The following is a 26047-nucleotide window of genomic DNA, read 5'->3' as shown; positions in this document are numbered from 1 at the left end:
GTTTGTTGAACACTATCATGGGGATCTGGTATGTGGAAATGAGCAAAAGGGCATCAAATATTGGGAAAAAAATTCAAAAATTTTATCTTGAGCAAAAACACTATATGGTACCACACCAATCGTAGCGACCATGACGCGTGCTCTCTCCAACATAGATGGTCCGCCATCCAAGAGAACGTAAGGGCATCTCCAAGGCTGACCCGCAAAAGTCTCTGGTATATGTCTATATTTGTTTCTGGACATGGTCCGCGGACATGATACGGGAGGGAGCCATCCAATGCTTTACAAAGTATCAGGCTGGGGAGGAGAAAAAATAGGTAGGAGCATGCATGTGGTGGGCTATTTATAGTGTGGTGTCCCATTTGGATGAGAGAGAGGAGTGGGGGACCATGCATGTGAAGAGAAAGAAAAGAGAGGAGGACCATGCGGAGGTTTTGGTTGGTCAAGTGTATCACTGGACTTCGGTATATCTCCCCCATATTTGTCTCCACTTTGCTAGAAAACGGACGTCTGGTGAAGGACCGCGTTGGATTGTAAAAGTGAACAAAAGTGTCTGGTTGGACATGTACCGAAGTTTTATGTGTTTACCTTGGATATGCTCTAAGCAAGTTTCTTGGTTCTCTAAACCAACTCGTTAGCCGGGATCAAAGCGGCGTCGGAGTACAATCTCATGCAACTTCAGGGGCGGCTTTGTGTCTTCAAGTCAAAGCCGTTTGGTTTTTTTTTTCTTGTTGGATGAAATTACAGGGGACACCAAATGGCAAACCATCCTTGAGGACATCGAAAGTGGTACCAAGAAGATGAAGAAAAACAATAGGTACAACTCCAACCAATTAATTGGATTGGATGACAAAGTAGAAAATCATAATGTCATAGGCCTATACGAGGGCACTCACAAGTCACAATTCATTGTATCTCCAGCCATATCATAATCATTAAACCTATGCTTAGATTAATCTAAATGAATTTTCACCAAAAAAATCTAATTGATTGCATTTTGCAATTGTATCTACAAAGAGCACGAATTTAATGTGTTTTCTTAGAGAGAAAAATTGACCTTTCTTGGGTTCGGCAGTAAAAGCCGCCTGTATCTGGATTAAACTACGGTAATCCTGTTTTCTCAATAAATAGGAAGCCGGATCATATTTTTGCTTAGTTGCATGAAAACACCTGGGCTGGAAACTACTCAAATAAATACATAATGTTCAGTCCATCACGATCACAAAATTACTATCCTGAAGATCTTTGGCTTTGCAAGCATTCTGGACTAACATGTTTGATGGGATTCTAACAATTTTATTCCCAATTTTAATGACAAGGTGTTCATAAGAACTTTCAGCCCGTCTGTCCTGAAGATTTTCGGATCGTCCACATAAATCTCACCACGAAGACACCAACGTGCACAAACCATCCACAGTTGCCAGCTCTCTTCAAACGAACCGTAGCATACCCCTTACTTATTTGTTAAATATTTTTATTTAAGCATCATACTCCCTCCGTTCTTGAATATAAGTCTTTCGAGGGATTTCACTATGGACTATATACGGAGCAAAATGAGTGAATGTACACTTTAAAATTCATCCATATACATCTGTACATAGTTTATAGTGGTATCTCTACAAAGGCTTAACGGAAGAGTAGATCGGATGATAGTAGTTTTAGGTTGTTAAATGTCTTTTTTTGAACCCTTGTCAAATGCGTCTTGCTTTCCGTACTTTCACTGAATTTTTTTTTACGATATCCGTATTTTTCACTTTGAAGGAGACCGGCTTTAGCGCAACCTTTTTTTTTTCGACTCTCACCTAATCCCACCCCACTTGCACGGTCGCCGCCGGGAGTCTTCTTTCTCCTCGTCGCCCCCGGGATTCACCATCGCTCCCTCTCCTTGCCGCGCGGCCGACCTCCACCTCCCCGCCGCCGCTCCCTACTAGACAAGGCAGGTGCGGCTTGCCTGGCCCCCAAATCCGGCCGCAACCTGTCCGGATTGATCCTCTCAAGCGGACGGACGCCGGGAGATCAGCCGCTGTCCTGGTGGTCTCCTCCGCCGGTACGATTCGCAGGTGAGTCGTCCTTTGCCTCCTCGATTACCCGGCCTTGTCCGCGCCGATGCTCTCAGGCTAACCCTGTAAAATCATCACCTGTACTACTAATTCAAGATCGTCCACGCGCAGAAACTTCAGAATCCAAGCTAGTCTCGGCCCAAATCTGTCCAGATTGACCCTGCTGACGCCGGAAGACCAACCAATCGACCTCACCCTAGCCGCGGCCCTCGTCGCCTCCTGTGCCGGCGAAGCTCGCAAGCAAAGCCGCGACCAGCAGCACGTCCACGGCGGGGCACGGGGAGTCTGACTGTCTGAGTCGTCAGGTGCCTCCTCCATTAGGCGTCAGCCTAGCCCCTGTATCAGCCGTGCTAATTCAGTGCATCCGACTTCAGAAACGTTCCATCTTCAAGGCTCAAGCAAAGAACAAGCTTCAGCTGCGGCCACTCTCCATGGAAAATGCCTGCACGAACCTCAACCAAGTCGTACGCTCGGTGCGGCTGCTCAAGATCGACGGGTTTAGCTTGACCCTGAGCCTGAGCTCTGAATATCGCTTCACATCCAGATGGAATGTCGATGGGTATGATTTGGAAGTTGGTATCTATCCTGCAGCCAACCCCTTATATCCAGATGGCAACAAGTTTGTGTCTGTGAGACTAATGTTTCTCAGTAAAGCCCGCACAGAGTGTGGTGTGCCAGTGAGCCTAGCCTGTCAGCTGGTAGATCGCAGTGGGGAGCTTGAACCATTTAAAGAGGACAGTGTGTCGGAGACCTTCTTTGCACCCCACTACTTCAAAGAACTCTTATTGGTGAATAGGAAGTCAATACCATCTGCTTATCTCCGGGATGATTCTCTGACCCTGCGATGCGCCATCACAATGCTCAAGGAATTACCAGTACAAACCATCCCAGCTGAAGAGGTGATCGCTGTACCATCCACCAATTTGCACCAGCACCTCGGCGAGCTCCTGGAGAGCGAGACGGGAGCTGATGTCACCTTTCTCGTGTGCGATGAGTCGTTTGCTGCACACAAGGACATACTTGCCGCAAGGTCTCCGGTTTTCAAGGCCCAGTTCTTTGGAGACATGAAGGAGAAGTGCTCGCAACGTGTGGAGGTGAAGGACATGGAGGTGGCTGCATTCAGGGCCATGCTGCACTTCATCTACACCGACACGGTGCCCGAGCTTGATCAACCGCTCGAGTTGGTGGCGACGCTCGCTCAGCATCTGCTTGCGGCTGCTGACTGGTACGGTCTCGATAGGCTCAAGCTGATTTGTGAAATGAAGCTCTCTGGTGGCATCACCGTCGACACCGCAGCAACAACTCTTGCTTTGGCGGAGCAGCACAATTGCTCGAAGCTCAAGGCCAAATGTGTTGAGTTCATCGTCAGCACTCCTGCAGTTCTTGATGATGTGTTGGCGACGGAGGGGTATAGGCACCTGGAGGCAAGCTGCCCTTCGGTCCTGACTGAGCTTCTCAAGTCTGTCCATGGGAGTAAGTGCTGAAGTGTAGCCATATTGCTAGACTTCCAGGATCTGACAATGCGTGTAGTCTCTGTTTGTGCTTGTGAGAAATGATTAATGCATACTAGAAACTTGTGTTTTTTAGGGAATTACTAGAAACTTGTGTTTGTATTTACCTAATATGGAAAACTTATGTCCTGTTATTAGCAACGTAATGCTTTCATCCGCCTACAGTAGTTGTAATTTAGTGACTTTCAATGTTGTACACAAGGTTTTACACAGTCCAGGGTTCGTGTATATGCTCGTTAGTCTTTTGAACTGAGTGTGCAACTGTGCATATAGATACATGATTTGATCAGCTGCAGCCACACCAATCCTGGTGTTGGGAAAACTTTTGTAGACCTTCTCACAACAAAATTAGGGACAATACTAGGACAATGCTCACTTGGGAGTTCTGATTGTGTCAGTTACAAAATTAAGATGATCTCTGTTTTGTAGGCCAAGAGTCAACTTCTGGACCAACCTATTGTTGTCTGATTTGTATAACTGTATGCTTTCCAAGGCACCCTGCAGTATCCTTGAGAATATTTGTGCAGATAACAGAGTTAGGAGATTTGAATATTCGACGATTTAGTTTTTTATTAACACAGTACTGAAGCAAGCGCTCATACATATGTGCATACAGTCACCCCTATGAACACACACACGCAGACCCTACCCCTATGAGCACCTTCGAGAGACTGAGCCGGCATATCATTTTGAGATTTATGAAGTCACCGTAGGCGCCTAGTCAGCGACGGGGACGTCTCCTCCCACTGAAAGGGCATCGTCAGAAATCTTAAAATAAATCCAAAAATAATGCGTGCACCAGGACTTGAATAATCGACGATGTAGTTTTCTGGTACTTTTAAGCACACGCGATTTGTGCCTCTTTTGTTGCCTTCTCAATGTTTTGGTGTATCTTTAGTGATCATGTCGATCTATGCAAGCCTTGACTGCTCTGTTTTTCTTGTAAAGCTTCAGGCTGCTCCAGACTGCTTCAAATTCTAAAATCTTTCTTACCAGATGTCCCTGAAGGGGCTTCAAAGCCTAAAATCATCGGGAGTGTGATCCTTTTATATCATTTTACACCTCCTGGTTGTCATGTAGAAATTTCTTCACTAATAGTTCACCTTTGATGATAATATTCTTCATATATTCCTCTTGGACATGCATCAACTTGTGGTACTATAAGCTACAAGTAACCAGCAACGTGACTGCTAAATGGGATTACGGAGTATTATATCTATATATAACACGTAAACTTGTAGTACTATATGCGACAGCTCAGGAAATCTATTTCATTCTTCCAAAATGTCTAAAAATCCACACACATGTAGCTGGTGGTGTATTTCATGCAAAGTTTTGCATTCTTGTTTAATTTTTTTTGTCTGTTACTGGTCTCCTTGTATATGCTTATCAGTTTTCTCACCTTCAGCCACATAATCCCTGTGCGTGTTTAGGTCTTTGTACTATAAGCTTTGATGAATGCATTGTCATCTAATTTAGGAACAACATTCAGCTAAACAGGAATTATCCCTTTCTTTTCTCTTTACTTTTTCTTTCAAAAAAGTCCCGTTCTCCTCACACTTTCACTTTCCAACCATGGCCTGCCTCACGGAATCTTTCATTTTTTTCACTCCTCCCACCCAAGGATCTGGATTCCGGGTGCACTTTTTTTCTCGCGGGGCACCGAAATTCCCAGTAACCGTGAAATCCCGGGAAAATTTCAGACGAAATTTAAATCTAAATTTTGAATTCAAAACTTTGAATGCATTGTCATCTAATTTAGGAACAACATTCAGCTAAACAGGAATTATCCCTTTCTTTTCTCTTTACTTTTTCTTTCAAAAAAGTCCCGTTCTCCTCACACTTTCACTTTCCAACCATGGCCTGCCTCACGGAATCTTTCATTTTTTTCACTCCTCCCACCCAAGGATCTGGATTCCGGGTGCACTTTTTTTCTCGCGGGGCACCGAAATTCCCAGTAACCGTGAAATCCCGGGAAAATTTCAGACAAAATTTAAATCCAAATTTTGAATTCAAAACTTTGAATGCTCTATAGATCGGATCTGGACTTGGTTTTACCAGCGACTCGAACCCGAGACCACAGGGAAGAATAAGGACGGCCGCGATTACCACCAGGCCACTGCTGTTTGCTTGTTTTGTAATCAGTTCCTAACCTATTTAACCTAACTATGAGGGTTTAAATTCAAAACTTTTGAAAAAAATCGATTTTTTTTGGTCAGTACGTAGGTTTCTCGTGGGGTGGCGAGAAACGCGGATACCGGGCGGTATCCGAATATTCCGCCCGGTACCCAAAACCATGCTCCCACCTAGCTAGTCACCTCCCACTCGTCTCGGTCTGCCACTTTCCTCTTCTCCCTCTTTGAGGAAAGCGGCGGCGATCTCGGCTGTGGCTGCCTCACAGGGTGTTGGATTTGAGGAAAATAACCCCAAACAAGTCCCGCCAGAATAGCTTTAGTATTACACAAAGTTAGCATCGTTTCATGTACCAACCGCTGCAACTGATGACAAACTAGCAGCATTTCGTGATACCAAAACGCTGCTAATACTAACTATGGACTAGCAGCGCTCTATTTCGTCGAACGCGGCTAGTGTTGTCAAACTAGTGTTAGAATATATAACCGTATTGTTTTCTGTATAGTTATACGGTTGTATATATGTAGTCCTTGTATAGGTGTCCACATATTGTACGATACGAACTCTGTCTTGTAACCTATATATATTGATCAATACAAGGCACCAAAACGTGTGGTTTCCCTAATCTTACATGGTATCAGAGCCTAAAAGCCTAACCCTAGCCTGTGCCGTCCTCCTTCTCCTTTCGCTGCCGCCAGAGCCACCACCTCCTCTCTCGCCGCCGTGCCCGCACCGCCGCATCCATGTCGCAGCCTGACGCCGACGCGACGAACCAGGCGCTGGCCGCCGCCAAGGAGCGCCAGGACGCCGAGGCCGCCGAGGCGGCCAAGGCCAAGCCGCCTCTCGCGACCGCCGCCGATGGATCCGGGACGAGCGCGGGGTCTTTCTCCATGACCTCGCTGCACGCCCAGGCCGTCGGCCTCCACTCCATCAAAGGCCACGTTCCCGTCGAGCTCGCGCTCGACACCGGCGTTCACCGGCAGTGGCGCACCTTCTTCCGCGCCGCCTGTCGCAAGTACGCCCTCCTGGATCACCTCGACTTCGATGCTCCTGATGCGCCGAACCCGGAGTGGTCTCTCCTCGACGCCACCGTCGTCTCTTGGCTCTATGGGTCTGTCTCACTCAGTATCCTCGACGCCGTCATGACGCTCGGCGACGATCCCCTCGCCGTCGATCTCTGGAACAGCATCAACGGTCTCTTCAACGACCACATGATCAATCGTCAACTCCACCTCACGGCCGAGCTCGGCGATGTCAAGATGGGAGAGAGAGTATGGCCGACTATCTTCAGAAGGTCAAGTCCCTCTCCGACGGGCTTGCGGATCTTGGTGCCCCCGTTGATGATGCCGAGATGGTGGTCCACTGCCTCAACGGCCTCTCCGAGCAATACGAGTCCGCCGCTGATCTGATCTCCCTCATGCCCGGTATGACCTTCGCGCAGTGTCGCTCGTTGCTTGCGCTCCAAGACATGAAGCGCAAAAACCACCGTGCCCGCAACTCGGACACGGCCCTCTTCACCAACACCGGCAACCCTGGCAAGGCTCCTGGAAAAGGAAAGAAGAAGAAGAAGGCCGCCGCTGGAGTCGCCAAGGAGATCATCCCGGCGCCCGTGACCCCACAGGCTGCCACTCCTTCCTGGCCCTCACCGCAGCATCCCTGGAACAGCGCCATCCAGATGTGGCCCTATGGCCAAGGGGGGCTGCTCGGTCGCGCGCCGCCCGGCTACGCCCCTGCTCCCAGCTATGCGCCCCGGCACACCCTGTCGCCGCATGCGTTCTACGCCCAGAACCCGTATGACCTTGCTCCCTACGGCTACGGCTACGCCTCTGGACAGCCCTCCTACGGTCTCACCGGCACGGCTCCATCATCACCGGCATCAACTTCAGCTTCATGGGACCAGGCCACGCTCATGCATCAGTTCCAAACCATGAGGCTGCAAGCACCCTCCAGGGAGTGGGTGATGGACACCGGCGCCTCCTCCCACTTCGCGTTCGATCCCGGTATGCTCACCTTCGTGTCTCCCCCCTCCTCCTCTCGTCGTGCTGTCGTTGTCGGTAACGGTTCCACTGTTCCAATCACCGGTACTGGGCATGCACGTCTTCCTATTTCCACCACCTCTCGTCCTCTTTACCTTCGTAATGTCTTAGTAGTTCCTAACATAGTCAAAAACCTTTTGTGTTCATTAGTTCACCATTGATAATCGTGTCTCCGTCGAATTTGACCCTCCTGGTTTTTCTGTGAAGGATCTTCTATCCAGGACCGAGATTCTCAGATGCAATAGCTTCGGAGCTCTCTACTCCATCCACCCTTCCTCTACCAGCCAGCCACACGCCTTCCTCATCGTCGATGCAACACTCTGGCACCGTCGGCTTGGGCATCTTGGGCGGCCCGTCATGGAGTCATTAGCTCATTCTTCGATTATCCCTAGGGAAAAGAATAAAAGTAGTTTGTGTCATGCTTGTCAGTTAGGTCGTCATGTTCGTCTTCCCTTTTCTTCCACCAATCGTGTAACCACTACTCCGTTTCAAATAATTCACTGTGATTTGTGGACATATCCTGTTGAGACTATTTCTGGCTTTAAGTATTATCTCGTTTGTCTCGATGATTTTACTCAGTATGCATGGGTTTACCCTCTACGGACTAAGTGCGAAGCTTTCTCGCACTTGTCGTCCCTTCATGCTTTAACGCTCACCCAGTTTAGTGCACGCTTGCAGGCTATTCAGTGTGATAATGGTCGTGAGTTCGATAATTCACTCCTCCATTCGTTTGCCCAGCACCATGGAATTGCACTCCGCTTTTCATGTCCATACACTTCGCAACAGAATGGTAAAGCCGAACGCATTATTTGTACTCTTAATGACATTACTCGTACACTCCTTATCCAAGCTAGTATGCCACCTCGTTTTTGGGTCGAAGCTATTCACACCGCCGTTATGTTGCATAATCGGCTGCCTTCCAAGGCAATCTCGGATCGTATTCCTTTTCGTGCATTACTTGGCGTAGATCCTGCCTATGCTGGTCTTCGGGTTTTCGGATGTCTATGTTACCCCAACACCACAGCCGTTGCTCCACACAAACTTGCGCCTCGCTCCGTGCCATGCGTGTTTCTAGGGTACCCATCATGGCATCATGGCTATCGTTGCCTTGATCGTTCCACCCAAAAGATCATCATCTCTCGTCATGTAGTGTTCGATGAGTCAACCTTTCCCTTTGCCTCCACTCCATCTTCGTCAACTCCTACTCCTTCCCTGCACACTTATGGTTTTTTGCAGGGTACTGAGCAGCCGGTCTCATTGATGCCGTTCACCGTGCCAGGCACGGTGACACCGGACGTGACCCCACGGTCGCCGCCACGATCGCCGTCGCCGCCGCCACGGTCCCCTTCATGGTCGCCGCCACCGACTTCGCCTCGGTCGCCGCCACCGACCTCGCCCCGGTCGCCGCCACCGAGCTCGCCCCGGTCGCCTGGGGCACGGGCTTCTGCCGAGCGCCCTGCCGGGAGCCCCGATGGCGGCCCTGATGGGAGTCCTTCTCCTACTGCAGCAGCGTCACCGCCGGCAACGCCGTCGCCAGCTCCTGCTGCTGTGGATCCACCCCGGACCCGCCGGCCGCGGGCCCCTCCACCGCCACCATCCCACGCCATGGCCACTCGTACTAAACAGGGCATTGTGCAGCCGAAAAAGATATTTGATCTTCATGTTGAGGGTTTATCTCCAATACCGAAGACTTATCGTGGTGCTCTCAAGGATCCAAATTAGCATTCCGCTATGGTTGAGGAGTATGGTGCTCTTCTCTCCAACAATACTTGGGACCTCGTTGATCCACCTCGCAATGCTAACATTGGTATTGGTAAGTGGATCTACCGTCACAAGATGAAGTCTGATGGTTCTTTGGATCGCTACAAAGCTCGTTAGGTGCTTCGTGGATTTACTCAGCGAGAAGGTATCGATTTTGATGAAACTTTTAGCCCGGTCGTTAAGCCAGCCACTATTTGAACAGTGCTCTCTCTTGCTCTCTCTAGTGATTGGTCCATTCATCAGCTTGACGTCAAGAATGCGTTCCTCAATGGCACTCTCATCGAGACTGTTTATGCTCGTCAGCCTTCTGGGTTCACCGATCCTAATTTCCCTGATAAGGTTTGTCGTCTCAACAAATCACTCTATGGTTTGAAACAGGCGCCTCGAGCATGGTTTTAGCGGTTTGCTTCGTTCATTGCATCGGTTGGTTTCATTGGCTCCAAGTCCGACAGCTCGTTGTTTGTCTATCGGCGTGGTGCTGACATGGCCTATCTCCTGCTCTATGTGGATAATATTATCCTGACCGCATCTTCCTAGACATTGTTGCACAGTTTGATTGCCTCTCTTCGTACCGAATTCAGTATGACAGATATGGGTGATCTTCATCATTTTCTGGGCATCTCTGTCACACGCAGCAAGGACAATTTGTTCCTCTCACAGGGGAAGTATGCATTGGATCTTCTTGACAGAGCTAGCATGTTGCAGTGCAAACCCATCTCTACTCCCGTTGATACTACCTCCAAACTTTCAGCCAAGTCCAGTGATCCAGTTACAGATCCCATCGAGTATCGTAGTATTGCAGGCGGTCTTCAGTACCTCAAGTTCACTCGGTCGGACATCTCTTATGCTGTGCAGCAGATTTGTCTTCATATGCATGATCCTCGGGCTAATCATTTGCTCCTTGTGAAGCGTGTGCTTCGCTATATCCGCGGCACCGCCAGCCATGGCCTCACTTTGTTTCGACGCAGCTCCAACAAATTGCTGGCCTATTTGGACACTGATTGGGTAGGTTGCCCTGACACTCGCCAGTCTACCTCAGGTTATTGTGTCTTTCTTGGCACTAACCTGGTGTCGTGGTCTGCTAAGCGGCAGCACACGGTCTCTCGCTCCAGCCGAGGCCGAATACAGGGCAGTTGCAAATGTCGTGGCTGAAACATGTTGGTTACGGCAGCTTCTTCAGGAGCTTCACCGACTGGTGACTGGTGCCATTGTGGTGTTTTGTGACAATGTGAGCTCTGTTTACATGACACAGAATCCCGTTCATCATCAGTGCACCAAGCATGTGGAGATCGATTTACACTTTGTGCGCGACCGTGTCACCACAGGCGAGGTCCGGGTTCTTCACGTTCCGAGTTCTTCTCAATTTGCAAACATTTTCACCAAAGGATTGCCATCTCCTCTCTTTTTGGATTTTCGGGACAGTCTTAACATTCGCCGACGCCCGTTTACGACTGAGGGAGGGTGTTAGAATATATAACCGTATTGTTTTCTGTATAGTTATACGGTTGTATATGTGTAGTCCTTGTATAGGTGTCCGTATATTGTACAATACAAACTCTGCCTTGTAACCTATATATATTGATCAATACAAGGCACCACAACGTGTGGTTTCCCTAATCTTACAACTAGAAGCGTTCAGTTTCCTTAAACGCTTCTACTAAATACAGACTAGTAGCGTCTGCTTATTACCGAACACTGCTACGTTGAAATTATGGTTTTAAGAATTTTTCAAAAATGTAAACGTGGTAGGTAATTTTTGACACTAGGTATGTTGTTATGAAATGACCACTTAAAACTATAGTAAAATTATTGAAGTGTCACACACTGATTATGATACGCGTTGAATACACAGTCGGCCTTATTATCTAAAAAATATAGCGTGAAGAAGATACAAAGCATAATAAGTAACATCGTTCTGTGCATAACTAAGATGCACACAAACAATCATCCTAATAAGTCTGACAAAAAAAATCAAACAAAACCGTTCTGTGGACCCACACTATGCCTATGCCAAAAGTGGGGGTGGATCTATCTAGAGGTTATGCTGCCACCCATGCATGCATGTCAGGAAAAAACCTCCGTAATCACCTGCTCCAATCATGTACGCACCACCTTGAACAATAATTGGTACTCTTGTACCGTAGGCCACGTATGAAGCGAGTGCTTATATCGAAAAATAACATGTAGAGGAGAAGCATTTTTGTCATAAAAACCAAATCATTTCTAATAGCCATAGCAACCACATTAAGGCATACACTCCCACCCTTGTTAGCCTTTTCAAACTATTTTAAATACATGCACCTAGGATAACCATCTCAAATAATTGTACTAAATGAGAGCTTATTTTCTTCACCTACACCTTCACACCATTGGGAAGGACTACACAATCTCCTTGTTGCTCACGTATTCCTTGCTTACAATGCTAGTACCTGCCTGTAAATCGATTAAATACAACAGTAATAAAGCAGGTATCGGCTGGATGATTCATTCCCAAGTCGTCTGGATTCATCAATTCACAAGTAAAAGTCGTCTGTATTCCTCCAATCACAAACCAGAAGCTAGGTGTCTTTCTTAGAAAATTGTCTTGGATCGAACTAAAGCCGCCGGTGGTCCAAAGAAAAACAAGACTTCATGGTTTATAGTTATATACTTCCTTCGTCCCATAATATAAAAACGTTTTTGACACAAGCCTGGAAATTATATCATTAGACCTTACATGAAGAGAAGCACAAATTAGATCATTAGACTGCATGGATTTTCGTATCTCCCATGTTGAAAGACTTCTAGAAGTCGTCTGTATTCCTCCAATCACAAACCAAAAGCTGTCTGTCCTAAAAAAATGGTGTTGCTTAAACAAAAGCCGCCGGTGGTAGAATGATAACTTAAAGAAATACAGGGTTCCGTTGAGTTCCGTTTATCATGAAAGTAAACGCCAAGGTTAGCTCATACGAGTATCATGGTTCTCATAAAGCCTGGTAGAGCATGGGGTGTTTCCACTCTCCCTCTCGATCTGATCCTCTGATTTAAAACTAAAAACAGGCCATGGAAGCCACATCAGAAACCTTAGTACATATCCAAGAGCTGGTCAGGAAGACGACTGAGAGACTTGAAACCGATTTCTCCAGGATTGGAACCAAGATTCATAGGTTCCCGCGTGGCCTGAAGGGAGTCGGCGGCAAAGGCGGCCGCTACATCATCCCGAGCTTCGTGGCCCTCGGCCCGTACCACCATGGCTCACCCCAGCTGCAAGAAATGGAGGAGGTCAAGCACGCGGCGGCGCACTACTTTTGCGCAGAGTCGGGCCACTCGGTTGAGGAAATGTACGACAAGATCCTCTCCATCATCGGCCAAGTCCGCTGCTGCTACGCGGAAGATGCGATCGCGGGTTTCAGTAACGCCGAATTTGCGGCAATGATGTTCCTCGATGGTTGCTTCCTGCTGCGCTATATTACCTTTGATATGGAATGTGCTCTTCTGACAAATCGGATGACCCTGTCCACCGGGCCTTGCATGCTGAGGGACATCTTTCTGCTGGAGAACCAACTACCTTGGTTGGTGCTGGAGGCTCTCATGGCTTTCACCAATAATATTGTTCCAGTGTACAGGTTTGTTTATAACCTATCGTTCGATTTTGAGGCCATCTCAGTTTCAGACTTGAAGTTGAGACTCTCCGAAGATGAGTTCCAGAGGTACAGGCCGCCACATCTCCTTGGGCTGTTCAGATACTATCAGATAGGTGCCATGCCCCCCGAGGATCCTAGCTACAAGCGCCGATGCCGTGCGCTAGCTAGTGGTGCGACCGAGCTGTCGGAAATCGGTGTCAAGTTGACCGCCAGCGACAAGAGATGGTTCGCAGACATGAGCATCCGTAAAGGACCCCTCGCCGGTGCGTTGTCGCTGACGCCATTGTTCCTCAGCGATTGCACTGCTTGCTGGCTCGTCAACATGGCGGCCTTTGAGGCCTGCACGTCCACCAGCTATCCCTCGGATGGTTTCGTGGTTAGCTCGTACCTCTCACTCCTGGCGATGCTCATGGACAAGGAGGAGGACGTGCACCAGCTGCGAGCAAAGCACCTCCTGCGCAGCTTCTTCAGCAACCAAGAGGTGCTAGGCTTCTTCAAGGGCCTCACTCGCCACATGCGCCTCGGCCGACGCTACTACTCCATCTTGGAGGAAGTTGAACATTACAGGCGTGAAAGGCCTGTGAGGATTGCTGTCCATAAGTTTCTCTACAGAAACTTCAAGACCATAGCCGCCGTGCTCTCCATCGCCGGCGTGCTTGTAGGCATCTTCAAAACCCTCCTTAGTCTCAAGGAGCATCCGCAGTAGGTTCATTTCACGACTTCATGTGTGTTTGTTGTAAACTTAAGTTCTCTCCAATTGATTCACCTATTGCTTGCAGTGCGAACCTGTACTGTCTACCACGTTATGTTTTGTTTGTTGACACCATTTTTGGCTTGCGTGGTAAGTGTCGTTGTCGATGTCGAAACCGGTGGATATCGGGTAGGGGGTCCCGAACTGTGCGTCTAAGGTGGATGATAACAGGAAGCAGGGGACACGATGTTACTCAGGTTCGGACCCTTTTGATGGAGGTAATACCCTACGTTTTGCTTGATTGTTCTTAATGATATGAGTATTACAAGAGTTGATCTACCACGAGATCGTAGAGGCTAAACCCTAGAAGCTAGCCTATGGTATGATTGTATGTTGTCCTACGGACTAAACCCTCCGGTTTATATAGACACCGGAGGGGGCTAGGGTTACACAAAGTCGGTTACAAGGGAGGAGATTTACATATCCATATTGTCTAGCTTGCCTTCCACGCCAAGTAGAGTCTCATCCGGACACGGGACGAAATCTTAATTCTTGTATCTTCATAGTCCAACAGTCCGGCCAAAGGATATAGTCCGGCTGTCCGGAGACCCCCTAATCCAGGACTCCCTCAGTAGCCCCCGAACCAGACTTCAATGACGTTGAGTCCGACGCGCAGTATTGTATTCGGCATTTCAAGGCAGGTTTTTCTCCAAATCTTGAATATCTATTAAGTAGTGTCCGGCTCCCATAAATGTTGGACTTCTTGGCTTCTGCGCCCAATAAGAGCTATCTTCCACGTGTCGAGCGAATGCGAGGAGCCAGGGCGTTTTTACATTCGCCCCCCCCTAGCCAAGTAAATAAATCGTCTATTAAAGGGATGGGGATTCTTAGATCCAATCCACACCATCTTCCCACAGCGAGAATCCATCGGAGCGCGCTCGGAAAAATCCATTCCATCATGGCCAGCCACCGCAGCTCCTCCTCTCGCTCCCGTAGCACGAAGCCCGGCGATCGGGAGAAGTGTTCCGTCTCGCACGACCGATTAGTAGAGTTGCAGACCCAGGGATTTCTCCCTCCGGCGTATATGGTCCCCGTCCGAGCCGGGCTCGCCACTTATAATGGCGGGGAGCAAGTAGAGAGCTTCCCCAATCCCTCCAAGGGGGAGCGGGTATGCCTTGTCTCTTACTTACTAAGGGGACTCGGATTTCCAATTCATCCGTTCCTCCGCGGACTCCTGGAATTTTACGGCCTCCAGTTGCATAATTTCACCCCTGCTTCCATATTACACATCGCCGGCTATGTTGCCATTTGCGAGTTATTTTTGGGCTGCGAGGCTCATTTCAAGCTGTGGAAAAGGCTATTCTTTCTTGTGCCCCGCACACAGAAGGGGTCACTTTATTAAGTGGGCGGAGCCGAAATATGGCGCATCGCCGAGACCGGATACCCGTCCGATACTTCAAAGAAGACGTCCGAAGACTGGCCTTCGAAGTGGTTTTACATTGAGGACGTCCCTCTTCCAGACCTGTTCGGCTAGGTCTTCCTGAGTTCGACAATGCTCCTCTGAAGAAACATTAAAGTTGGCGCCCACGGAGCCCCCAGGAGGAAGATAACAGAGAAGTCCTTTATCTGATGAACCGGATAAAAGCGTTGGCTCAATCAGGGTTGACAATAATCGAGGTTATGTCAATATGCATAATGCGGGGGGTGCAACCACTTCAATATCGAGGGCACCCCATGTGGTGTTTTAACGGGGAAGACGATGCCACCCGTTGCGGGCGCAAGGGACCGGACTCACCTGCTACTCTAGCAAAAGTTCTGTATGAGTTATTCAAGGGAGAGGAAGAGGAGTTCATCCACATTAAACCACGGGACAGATTCTCCATGTACAACCCTCCAAGCTGGGTGAGTTGTACCCTTTTCACTCTCAACCTTCCCGCACTCTTCATCGTAGGTACTCACCTTGCCATTTCATGGCAGGAACTGCGAAAAGCGATAAAGGAGGTCAACAGCCCAGCTCCACAACCCGAGGACCCTGACCGGGCCCTTGATCCCGGACTTGAAAAGGATCCGGACATATTCGTGGAGCTGATAGACAGGCAATCTATCAATTGAGCTGCGATGACGCCATGGTGGCCATAACGGCCGACTATCCGGGACTACTCCCTGCGTCGCACATAAGAAAAACCAAAGTCCCAACTCCCAAAAAAGGTTCCCCTTTTATGCACTTCACCTACCGTACACGTATGGTGTCTTACAGGGAAGGCCTTCGGGACGCCGTGCCGAACCTGCAGCAACTCGCCAACAAGAGGCACCGAAGCCAGGTAGGCAAAAAAGGAAGGCGGTCAGGACGGAGACACCAGCACTGAGCTATAACACAAAACCTCATTCCGTGGTCGTCATCTTGCTAAAAATACAACGACATCCGTGTTTCCTAGAAAAAACGCCCGCCGGACTATATCCGGAGAGGCTGCCGATCACGCCTCGACTAGTCGGGCTCCAGGGCCGGACATAGAGGCGGAAGCTAATGCAAGCCAGACGCCGGATGTTCTTCCTACTGAGGATGCGGACAGACTATCCGCTACAAATTCCAAAGTGGAGAGCGCCATGAATCACAGGCGCCGCCGGGCCGTACTCTGTGACGCTTGTTTCTCACCAGAGACATTTGATGCCTTCAATTCCGGAGACGTGTACATCCGTGCTGCTCAAAATGGTCTAGCCAGAGCCACGGATCAGTATGTAAGGGATATATGGGTAAGTAAATCTGACAATTATATATATTAGTAGCCCCTGAGACTTGAAACCGTTGACACAACTGATTTAAGGATCATTTATTTGAATAGGTTCTCACAGAGAAGAATTTCCAATTGTCTCAAGAGCTGGAAGAGTGCAAGGCCCAGCTAGGGGCCGCTGTTGCCGTGTTGAGGGAGTCCGAGAAGGGTCCCTCTGGTAACACATGTTTCCCTTGCAAAGAAGACAGGTACCAGATAGTATGCGACATGTATGCAAATCTAACAATAGATGTTGCAGGTGACCCCAGAGTGAGTCCGGAGGCCGTAGTGGTGAATGCGGCACGTGCTGATCGACCGCTAAATGCTGGTGAGCGCGTGCTTACGTGAGTCAGGCAGGAGAAAAACAATCTCCAAGACGCAAATACCCGGCCGGGCGAGGAACTGAAAGATGTCCGGGCCCAGCTGGCGGAATCCGTAAAGGAGAATAAGCGGCTTCGGCGCGGCATTTTTAGTTAGTTCTTGAACGAACTTTTAAAGGAGTTCGGCGACGAAGCCGACTAACAGAGTTGTGTCTGCAGGTATGCTGATGGGTCGTCCCGCAGAAGAGATGCCCGGGTCTTCGGGTGATCTTCTACCAGAGCTCTCACAACTGCACGAGCAAGTTCGGCAGGTGATGCAGGGTATTGCCCAAGCCTTGTGGCCGTCCGCATCCCTACCAGGAGGCATGGGAGAGCTTGTAGAGAATCTCAAGGGAGCACGGCGGCGCTTCCGATTACGAAAGATATCAGCTTGCCGACAAGGTGCGAGGGAAGCCTGGGCTATGGTGAAGACGCGATACACAAAAGCGGACCCAAACCACATGGCCGAGGTCGGACCTGTGGGGCCTGATGGGAAGGAGATCCCCGTCAGTTTAGTGTATGATCAAGTAGAATTAGCCGCAAATATTCACAACAGGATTGTAGGATAGACAGCCTATTGGATGGTATAGAAGAAGAATTGAATTAGTCTTAGTGACTGTGTACTTCAAGTGACATATGTAATGTCCCTAGCCGGATTGTAAATCATTTGTCATGGTGGACCTTTTCGCTTCGACCTCTGGACCCGATAGTCCGGAGTGTATCCGAATACCAGCTCGATTATATAAAAACCAGGGTATGTATGGAAACTAGGCATAGGGGTCATAAGTGCTTGAAAAGACAAGTACCCAACTAGCTATGTTATATTACATGGGTAGTAAGAAACATCTTCCAGGGAGAATAGTTTCGTTAAGGGTTCATTTCCCTGGGTACGCATGCCCTAATGTGCATGTCCGAACTGCGAAAAGGAACGCAGGCTGTAAACATCTGGGGGCATTTTTTCAAATTAAATAAAAGTCATCTTTTGTTCACCGACCGAATATTCCCTTAAGAATGCTAGCTTTCGGCTTCACCCAGTCTGAGGTACACATTCGGCTGACCCGGCAGTAATAATCACAGAGGTGCTCCCCTTATGCCCTAGCCGAATTAACAGGAATGTAAGGCATAAATACAAGAGCCAGGCAACCCAGCTTGGCCAAAACTTAAGTCATATTAATGCATATAATAACGAAAAAAGGTACACGGAAGAATGACACATGTGCGGGACATAAAGCCCAGAAAAATAATTATATTAAGCTTCTGTGTAAGAAGTCCCCAGGTATAATGAGCGCGGCAAGCGCGGCGCGATTGTGCAATCAAGACACAAGTTTAGTCTTTTAGGGCCGGGATGAGAAAAAAAAGAGGAAGAGGGAAAAAAACAAATATGCGAAAAATTGACGGGGGTGAGGAGACGAACATATAGTCCGGTGCTAGGCGTAGAATCTTCGGAGTCTGGCTGCGTTCCATGGGTTTGGCTCGATTTGATTATCCGATGCATCCCGCAGACGGTACGTTCCACCGGTCAGAACCTGGTCAATAAGGAAGGGACCTTCCCATTTGGGCTTGAGCTTGTTCTTTTTCTTCTCCGGCAGGCGTAGAACTAGTTCGCCAACGTTGTAGGTTTTGGCCCATACTTTTCTGTTGTGATACCTTCGAGCCTGTTGCTAATAAAATGCGGAACGGGCCTTTGCCACGTCATGCTCCTCCTCCAGGGCGTCCAAACTGTCCTACCGATCGAGCTCGGCCTCTTTTTCTTCGTACATGTGCACTCGAGGTGAGTCATGAATTATGTCGCAAGGCAGAACCGCCTCTGCGCCGTACACCATAAAGAACGGTGTGTATCCAGTAGTGCGATTCGGCATGGTCCACAACCCCCATAGTACGGAGTCAAGCTCCTCTACCCAGTGTGTGTTTGATTCCGTTAAGGACCGCACTAGCCTGGGTTTAATGCCGCTCATGATAAGACCATTTGCTCTCTCAACTTGACCGTTAGTTTGCGGGTGATAGACATAAGCATAGTCGAGCTTGATGCCCATATTGCTGCACCAGAGTTTCACCTCGTCGACTGTAAAATTTGTGCCGTTGTCAGTGATGATACTGTGGGGGACGCCATAACGGTGTACAACCCAGATATGAAGTCTATCACCGGTCCGGATTCAACCGTTTTGACAGGTTTGGCTTCTATCCATTTGGTGAATTTATCTATCATGACCAGTAAGTATTTTTTCTTATGGGTTCCCCCTTTAAGGGGTCCGACCATGTCAAGCCCCCTGACCGCGAAGGGCCAAGTGATGGGTGTCGGTGTCAAAACCGGCGGATCTCGGGTAGGGGGTCCCGAACTGTGCGTCTAGGCCGGATGGTAACAGGAGGCAAGGGACACGAAGTTTTACCCAGGTTCGGGCCCTCTTGATGGGGGTAAAACCCTACGTCCTGCTTGATTAATATTGATGATATGGGTAGTACAAGAGTAGATCTACCACGAGATTGGAGAGGCTAAACCCTAGAAGCTAGCCTATGGTATGATTGTATATTGTGTCTTCTATCGACTAGCCTGGCCCTGGTTTATATAATACACCAGAGGCCTAGGTTAACAAGAGTCCTAGCCAAATACGCCGGTGGGGAGAAGTCCTTGTCTTGATCGCCAAGTCTTTGTGGAATCTTCCTTGTATGCGGCAGCTGTCCGAACTGGCCCATGAGTATATGGCCATGGGGGGCCTCGGCCCAATCTAATAGATCGGGAGACGATGTGGTGAGTACCCCCTAGTCCAGGACACCGTCAGTAGCCCCCTGAACCGGTCTTCAAGTTAGGGACGCTCCTCGATTCTTCCGAACTGTTCTTCATCTTCGGTCGTCGGTCTTGAAAACTGGTTCAACAAATCTTCTTTATCTTTGATCTTGAGGATCGCCGAAATGCATTCGACGAGTTTACACGTCGGGTATCCGAGGAGCCCCTTTAAGTTTCCGGCCTTTACCAATGCCTTGTTATTTTTATGCCACACCTCGGGTTTGAAGTTGTTCCCGGGCGGTAGCGTCCTCTTGCGTCCGAGCTCTAACGCCGGACTGTATTCGAGGTATCTTTTGCGACCGAGCACCAACGCCGGACCGCTTCCCAGCTCTAACGCCGGAATGTATCCGAGCTCCAACGCCGGACTATGTATCCGAGATCCAACGCCGGACTATATATCCGAGCTCCAACGCCGGACTGTATCTGAGCTCCAACGCCGGACTATATCCGAGGTGCGTAAATCACCTTGGTTCAAAGAAGTTTGAAGGAGTTTAGCTGAGCTTAGTGCCGGAAATGCCCTTTATGGAGCCAGCCACTAGCGCCCGAGCTTTATGCCGGGCTGCTTCCGAGGTGGTGCACCACCCCGAATGTGGGCCGATTTTTGTGAATATTTTTTATTGGTGCAATTTATTCTCTACCGAGATATATAGCCAGTAGCCCTCAAGGTGTGTATCGGTCTAAAACCCGAGATGCACCTGAAGGACAACGTTAGACCGCTGATCCTAGTAGCCGCTGAGACTCAGGTTGATTTGCAAAATTGGCCTGAGGATCAAGTCCAAGCTCGGCAGAGTACTTCGGGACACTAAAAGCGGTGTGCTCAGTCCTCGAGACTCAGGTTGGGTGCGGCCGACCAACCTGAGGATCAAAATATCCTCGGAAACTATATTGCACATAAAATTTTCTGCATTGGACAAGCAATGCAGTAGCCCCCGAAACACTGGTCGGGTGGTAACACCAGATCAGGGGATCAATGTGCCCCTTTAATATTTGTAAATAATAAGCCCGAAGCCCAGTAGCCCCCGAGCCTTAATGCGGGCACGGGTGGCCGAATTAAGGATCAATATCCATAGTAAAATCACAAATTATGTGTAATGACTCTATGTATCCAAGTACTTTACGTCATTAATGCTCGGATCCGCATTGTACAAAACTTTGTTGACCGACCATCGGCTTCCACCTCCTCGGCCAGTAGCCGAGGAGTGTTTGTCCTACTTCATAAAGCCTTTATGAGGGCAAAGATTTACAACAAACAAGGCAATCTGGCCATACGGTTTTATAAACAAAGGTACGTAGAGAGTTATATTACTGTTTAACAGAAGAAATGTCTTCCAAAGAAAATAGTCCCGCTATCGGTTCCTTTCTTTGGGTTGTCATGCTAAGCATGATCATTAAACCTCAGCTCTAATGTAAGAGCAAAATATCGAGGATTTAGTTTGGTAGGCCAGTTAATAGCCCCCGGTAGTGTTCGGCGACAAGCCATAAACACTTCGGCCAATGTTATGAACGGCCCATCGTTTAACATAGTCATCGGATCACTGACCAGTTTACGCTTATTGTGAAAGTCAGTTTTTGGCTTTCTCCACTGAGGTGCTTAACCATGTGAGCTGGAAGCACAATCGCAGTGGTTCTCCCTTTGCACGCCTAGCCGAACAAAACGGAACGTAGGAAGCAAGTGCAGGAGCCGGGCAACCCAACTATTGACCGAAGACACAATTCGAAACCGATGCATATATAGCAATATCTAAGAATGTTTTTGCCGAATCCCTAAAGGTGTCCGGCGTTGCACTGCGAGACTAATGCTGGAAAAGCACAAATAGTTTAAAAGTGCCAAAAAGCTTGGAAAACCAAGAAACGTCAGTAAAAACATGACGTCCGAAAAATATCAAGTGTTCGGTGCCAATCCGAAAGTTGGTCTTAGAAAAAAGAAGTGCTTCTGTCGTGCTTTAACATGATACATCCTATCTCAAGACTTCGAGCGGGTCAGCCTACGGCTTCAACCTCCTATCCCGAGGGCGGAGTACTTCTCATCAGGCCGGTTTAGCAAACTAAACTCTAGCGGCTTTGAGAGAGAAATTAGGCTCCCCGGCTAGTGACCGCACACTCGTGTCGAAAAAAGGAGTGATAAATAATAATAATAATAAAACTTTGCAACGACTAAGAAGAATAACACTTATTATAAAACGGCTCAAATAAACTTAAGAGCCCCCAAGTGACTTGGGTAGAAGAATGATTTCATGTACCGAAGTACTTATATCATATCTATGTTCAACCGAACTTTAAACGCGTCTTAACTGACCGTCAGCTTCTCCCTCTTCGGTTAAGGACTGAAAAGTGTTATGTACTCCATCGGTCGAGAATATCGACGGTGTTTCCAATAACCCGGCAATCAGGCCATAAGGCTGTAACAGACAAAGTGCGCTCAGGGAACTTATGCTATATTACCGTGAAGTGTAAGAAGCATCTTCGAAGAAAATAGTACCCCCACCGATACCTTTCTTCGGTGCTCATTGTTATTATGAGACTTGTGCAATAGATTTTTTGTACTCATGAGTTCCGTTGTGTGCCGACCATCATTGAAAACTATAAGAGCGCTAGCTTTCGGCTTCACCCAGTCTGAGGTCCGGCTCGGGCGACCTGATCATGACAATCGCAGAGGTGCTCCCTTTACTCCCTAGCCGAAGAATCGGGAGCGTAGGGGTAAACACAGGAGCGAGGCAACCCAGCTTGCAAATCGCTTAAGTCAATATGGTGCATATTGTGGCGTAATACACGAACAAGGAACGAAGCCGTACAAGTATAATCATATGCAACTAGAAAAGCTTCATGAAGGAAGCCCCCAAATGAATTGGGTATTTGAATTTATGCGTCACAAACAAAGTTTGGACAAGGAAATTTTTTACAAGCAAATTTTTTCCAAAAAAGTATAATGCTTGGTCGAACCGAACACAAGTTAGAAATTAAAGCTTTGAGCATGAAAGCGACTTAGCTGGTTAATGTGTTCGGTATTGATGACGCGGTCCGAGCTTGGTGCGGGGCAAGGTCCCGAGGTGGCGGAGCGGAGAGCTCGACACGCCGAAGTCGTGACATAGCACGGTCAATGCAGACCGGCAGAGTGACGCCGAAGTCCCCGGATCATTTTCCTGTGCACAAAAAATAGTGCAAACCGGAGATAATAGTAATAATGATAATTTAAAAAAATGTTGCATAATAAATAATTTATGCAAAGTGAGGAATAGAAGAAATATGGCCTGGCGTCGAAGTCAATGTCGGTGCAGGGCGTGGGCGTGATGTAGTAAAGGCGTGGCAAAGCCTAAATTCACAGGTCGGTCCGAGCTCCGGATGCGGCGTTCGCCGGACTATGTACGGAAACTGATCGAACCACCACGCGACCGTCATTAATGCGGTCACCATTTGATAGACCTGTGTACATATCATGGACAAACCAGAGTAATAATTCCTTGGAAAAAATGAACCCAAACAAGCAAAAAATACTGGGATTAATAGCACATGGTTTATTTGTTGTAGCAATCCGAAGGAAGGTGATTCCCAAAATTGGGACTCGCTCCGCACACCCATTGCCTGATGGTCGATAAAACAACGGCATGGCAATGCTGGTAAAGGTTGACTCGCCGAGGCAAAGCCCTCGGCTCAGCTAACGTGACGGAGCTGGTCGGCTAGTGACACCGAAGTGTCCGGAGTAGGTTGATGAAGAGATAGCGAAGCCCCCGGTCCAGCCGAGATGTTGAAGCCTCGACGTCAGCCGATGAGTCGAAGTAGGTCGGCGTGATGGACACCAGCTTGAAGAGGCAATAGTGCGGCCCTGTCGACGCAGGTCGTGACGTGGTCGATGCCGGCTTGATGAAGTGACCGTGCGGCGATGCCGGTATGCCCGCTCCGTGTAATCCGTGGGGCGGCAATGTTGATGATGATTTATCCTTCGCGATGCTGGACTCTCGCTCGGCTTGCCGAGATGATGATCCGAAGAAGTTGAGCTCGGCTAAAGTGACGACGTGTCTAGCGCAGGTCGGCAGCCGTGGAGTAATATTACCGGACTGCTTTGACACCAGCATTGATGTTGAAGATCATGTTCAAAAGATCTTAAATTAGTGGGATGTGTTCGGGAACAAAATACAATACCCTATACAAAACTTCCTTCAAAAGGGATGTCCGAAATCCCGTACATAAAAAAGATGAACTCGGGTTGGATTCGTTTTCGCGCAGAAAACAGATCCGAAAAGTGATGCACTAATTGGAAGGTTCCTGGAGTTTGGACGGTCGGATCGAGGTGAAATTTCGAGAGGTGGTAGATATAGGAATTCCACAGCCGATCAACGGTTGGATCTTCCAAAGGACGTCCGAGCTAGAAGCTGGACAGCACGCCCTAAACTCATCCAAATTCCGACCCAGATTTGACAGGGCTTCGGTATATCGTGGATTGCTAGAGATTCCTCCATCGGAACTCGACGAAATTTTCCAGGGCTTTTATAGACTCAATTCCACCAAAGCGATCGTCAAAGCGATACTCGAGGAGGTGGCAGCGGCAGATACGAGTTCACTGTCCAAAAAAAAAACAGCACGGTCGCATGAGGGCAATGTTGACGTTTAGCCCCCGAGCTCCATAGATGATTCCTCCGTGATCTTGATAGAGATTGGAGTTGATGTTTGATGAAGGCCCTCGTCCGAACATGGTGATCCGAACACGGGGCGCAATTCTTGGTCGAACCAAGGTGACCAGGCGAACTGGTGACGAAGACGCCGAAGTCGTAGTTGATCTGCACGCGAGCCATCGATCCTTTTGTCGATCACACAACGGAACTCTCAATGAAAGCACCAATGTCAGTGTCAAAACTGGCGGATCTCGGGTAGGGGGTCCCGAACTGTGCGTCTAGACCGGATGGTAACAGGAGGCAAGGGACACGAAGTTTTACCCAGATTCGGGCCCTCTTGATGGAGGTAAAACCCTACGTCCTGCTTGATTAATATTGATGATATGGGTAGTACAAGAGTAGATCTACCACGAGATCGGAGAGGCTAAACCCTAGAAGCTAGACTATGGTATGATTGTATGTTGTGTCTTCTATCGACTAGCCTGGCCCTGGTTTATATAATGCACCAGAGGCCTAGGTTAACACGAGTCCTAGCCGAATACGCCGGTGGGGAGAAGTCCTTGTCCTGATCGCCAAGTCTTTGTGGAATCTTCCTTGTATGCGGCAGCTGTCCGAACTGGCCCATGAGTATACGGCCATGGGGGGCCTTGGCCCAATCTAATAGATCGGGGGACGACGTGGTGAGTACCCCCTAGTCCAGGACACCGTCAATGGGGATTGTTTGGAGGGTGGTGGGCGGCATATGGCTTTGATTTGCAAAGAGCTGGCAACCGACGCAATGTTGGACCAGATGCTGCGCATCTGCCCGGGCCGTCGGCTAATAAAAACCTGTACGGAAGGCCTTGCTTACAAGGGCCCGGGCTGCGGCGTGGTGGCCGCCGAGTCTGGCATGGATTTCTGCCAAAAGCTTCCGCCCTTCCTCTTCGGAGATGCACCTTTGAAGGACTCCGGTAGTGCTTTTCTTATAAAGCTCTCCCTCGTGGACCTTGTAGGATTTAGATCGCCACACTATGCAGCGTGCCTCATTTTGGTCTTCGGGTAGTTCCTGCCTGGTTAGGTAGGCCAGGAATGGCTCTATCCAGGGGGCGATGACGGCCATTATTACATGGGCTGAAGTTGTTATTTCAATGGCAGAGCCTCCGATTGTGACAAAGTGTTTGGTATCCAGTGTTGTGACCGGGTCCGGGCTCTTATTGCCGGTGTCCCCTTCCCATACCAGGGATGGCTTAAACAGTTTTTCCAGGAAGATGTTAGGTGGGACAGGGTCGTGCTTAGCGCCGAGACGGGCGAGGATATCCGCCGCCTGATTATTTTCCCGGGCCACATGGTGGAATTCAAGCCCCTCGAACCGAGCTGACATTTTGAGAACGACGATGTGATATGCCGCCATTTTCGGATCCTTAGCATCGAAGTCTCCATTTATTTGGGATATTGCGAGGTTTGAATCCCCACACACCTCCAGACGGTGAATGCCCATGGAAACTGCCATCCGGAGACCGTGCAATAGGGCCTCGTATTCGGCTGCGTTATTGGAGTCTGTGTATAGTATTTGGAGTACGTATTGAACTGTATCTCCGATGGGGGACGTCAGGACGATGCCAGCCCCCAGACCAGCCATCATTTTAGAGCCGTCGAAGTGCATCATCAAATTGGAGTACGCGTCGTACTCTTTAGGGAGTTCGGCTTCTGTCCATTCGGTGATGAAATCAGCCAACA

The 26047-nt window shown here is 48.7% G+C and overlaps 2 protein-coding genes across 2 annotated transcripts; both read left to right on the top strand.

Moving 5' to 3' along the window:
* Window positions 1–1781: 1781 nt before the first annotated feature.
* LOC125525948 (BTB/POZ and MATH domain-containing protein 1) lies at window positions 1782–3725 on the top strand. The gene is made up of 2 exons (XM_048690948.2): window positions 1782–2060; window positions 2172–3725. Exon 2 carries the CDS (start codon window positions 2492–2494, stop codon window positions 3542–3544), a length of 1053 nt encoding a protein of 350 aa, XP_048546905.2. The 5' UTR covers window positions 1782–2060; window positions 2172–2491; the 3' UTR covers window positions 3545–3725.
* An 8730-nt stretch (window positions 3726–12455) lies between these two features.
* Window positions 12456–13954, top strand: LOC125524587 (UPF0481 protein At3g47200). Its single transcript, XM_048689623.2, has one exon. It carries the CDS (start codon window positions 12544–12546, stop codon window positions 13828–13830), a length of 1287 nt encoding a protein of 428 aa, XP_048545580.2. The 5' UTR covers window positions 12456–12543; the 3' UTR covers window positions 13831–13954.
* Window positions 13955–26047: the final 12093 nt, after the last annotated feature.

Source organism: Triticum urartu, chromosome 7A, assembly GCF_056163025.1.
Source record: "Triticum urartu cultivar PI428250 chromosome 7A, HENAU_Tu73, whole genome shotgun sequence".
NCBI lineage: Eukaryota > Viridiplantae > Streptophyta > Magnoliopsida > Poales > Poaceae > Triticum > Triticum urartu.
This window is presented reverse-complemented; position numbering and strand designations above follow the sequence as displayed.

What these genes read in the sequence shown, in the direction of transcription:
- LOC125524587 (XM_048689623.2), top strand. Translation starts at nt 12,544, where the DNA reads ATGGAAGCCACATCAGAAACCTTAGTACATATCCAAGAGCTGGTCAGG.
- LOC125525948 (XM_048690948.2), top strand. Translation starts at nt 2,492, where the DNA reads ATGGAAAATGCCTGCACGAACCTCAACCAAGTCGTACGCTCGGTGCGG.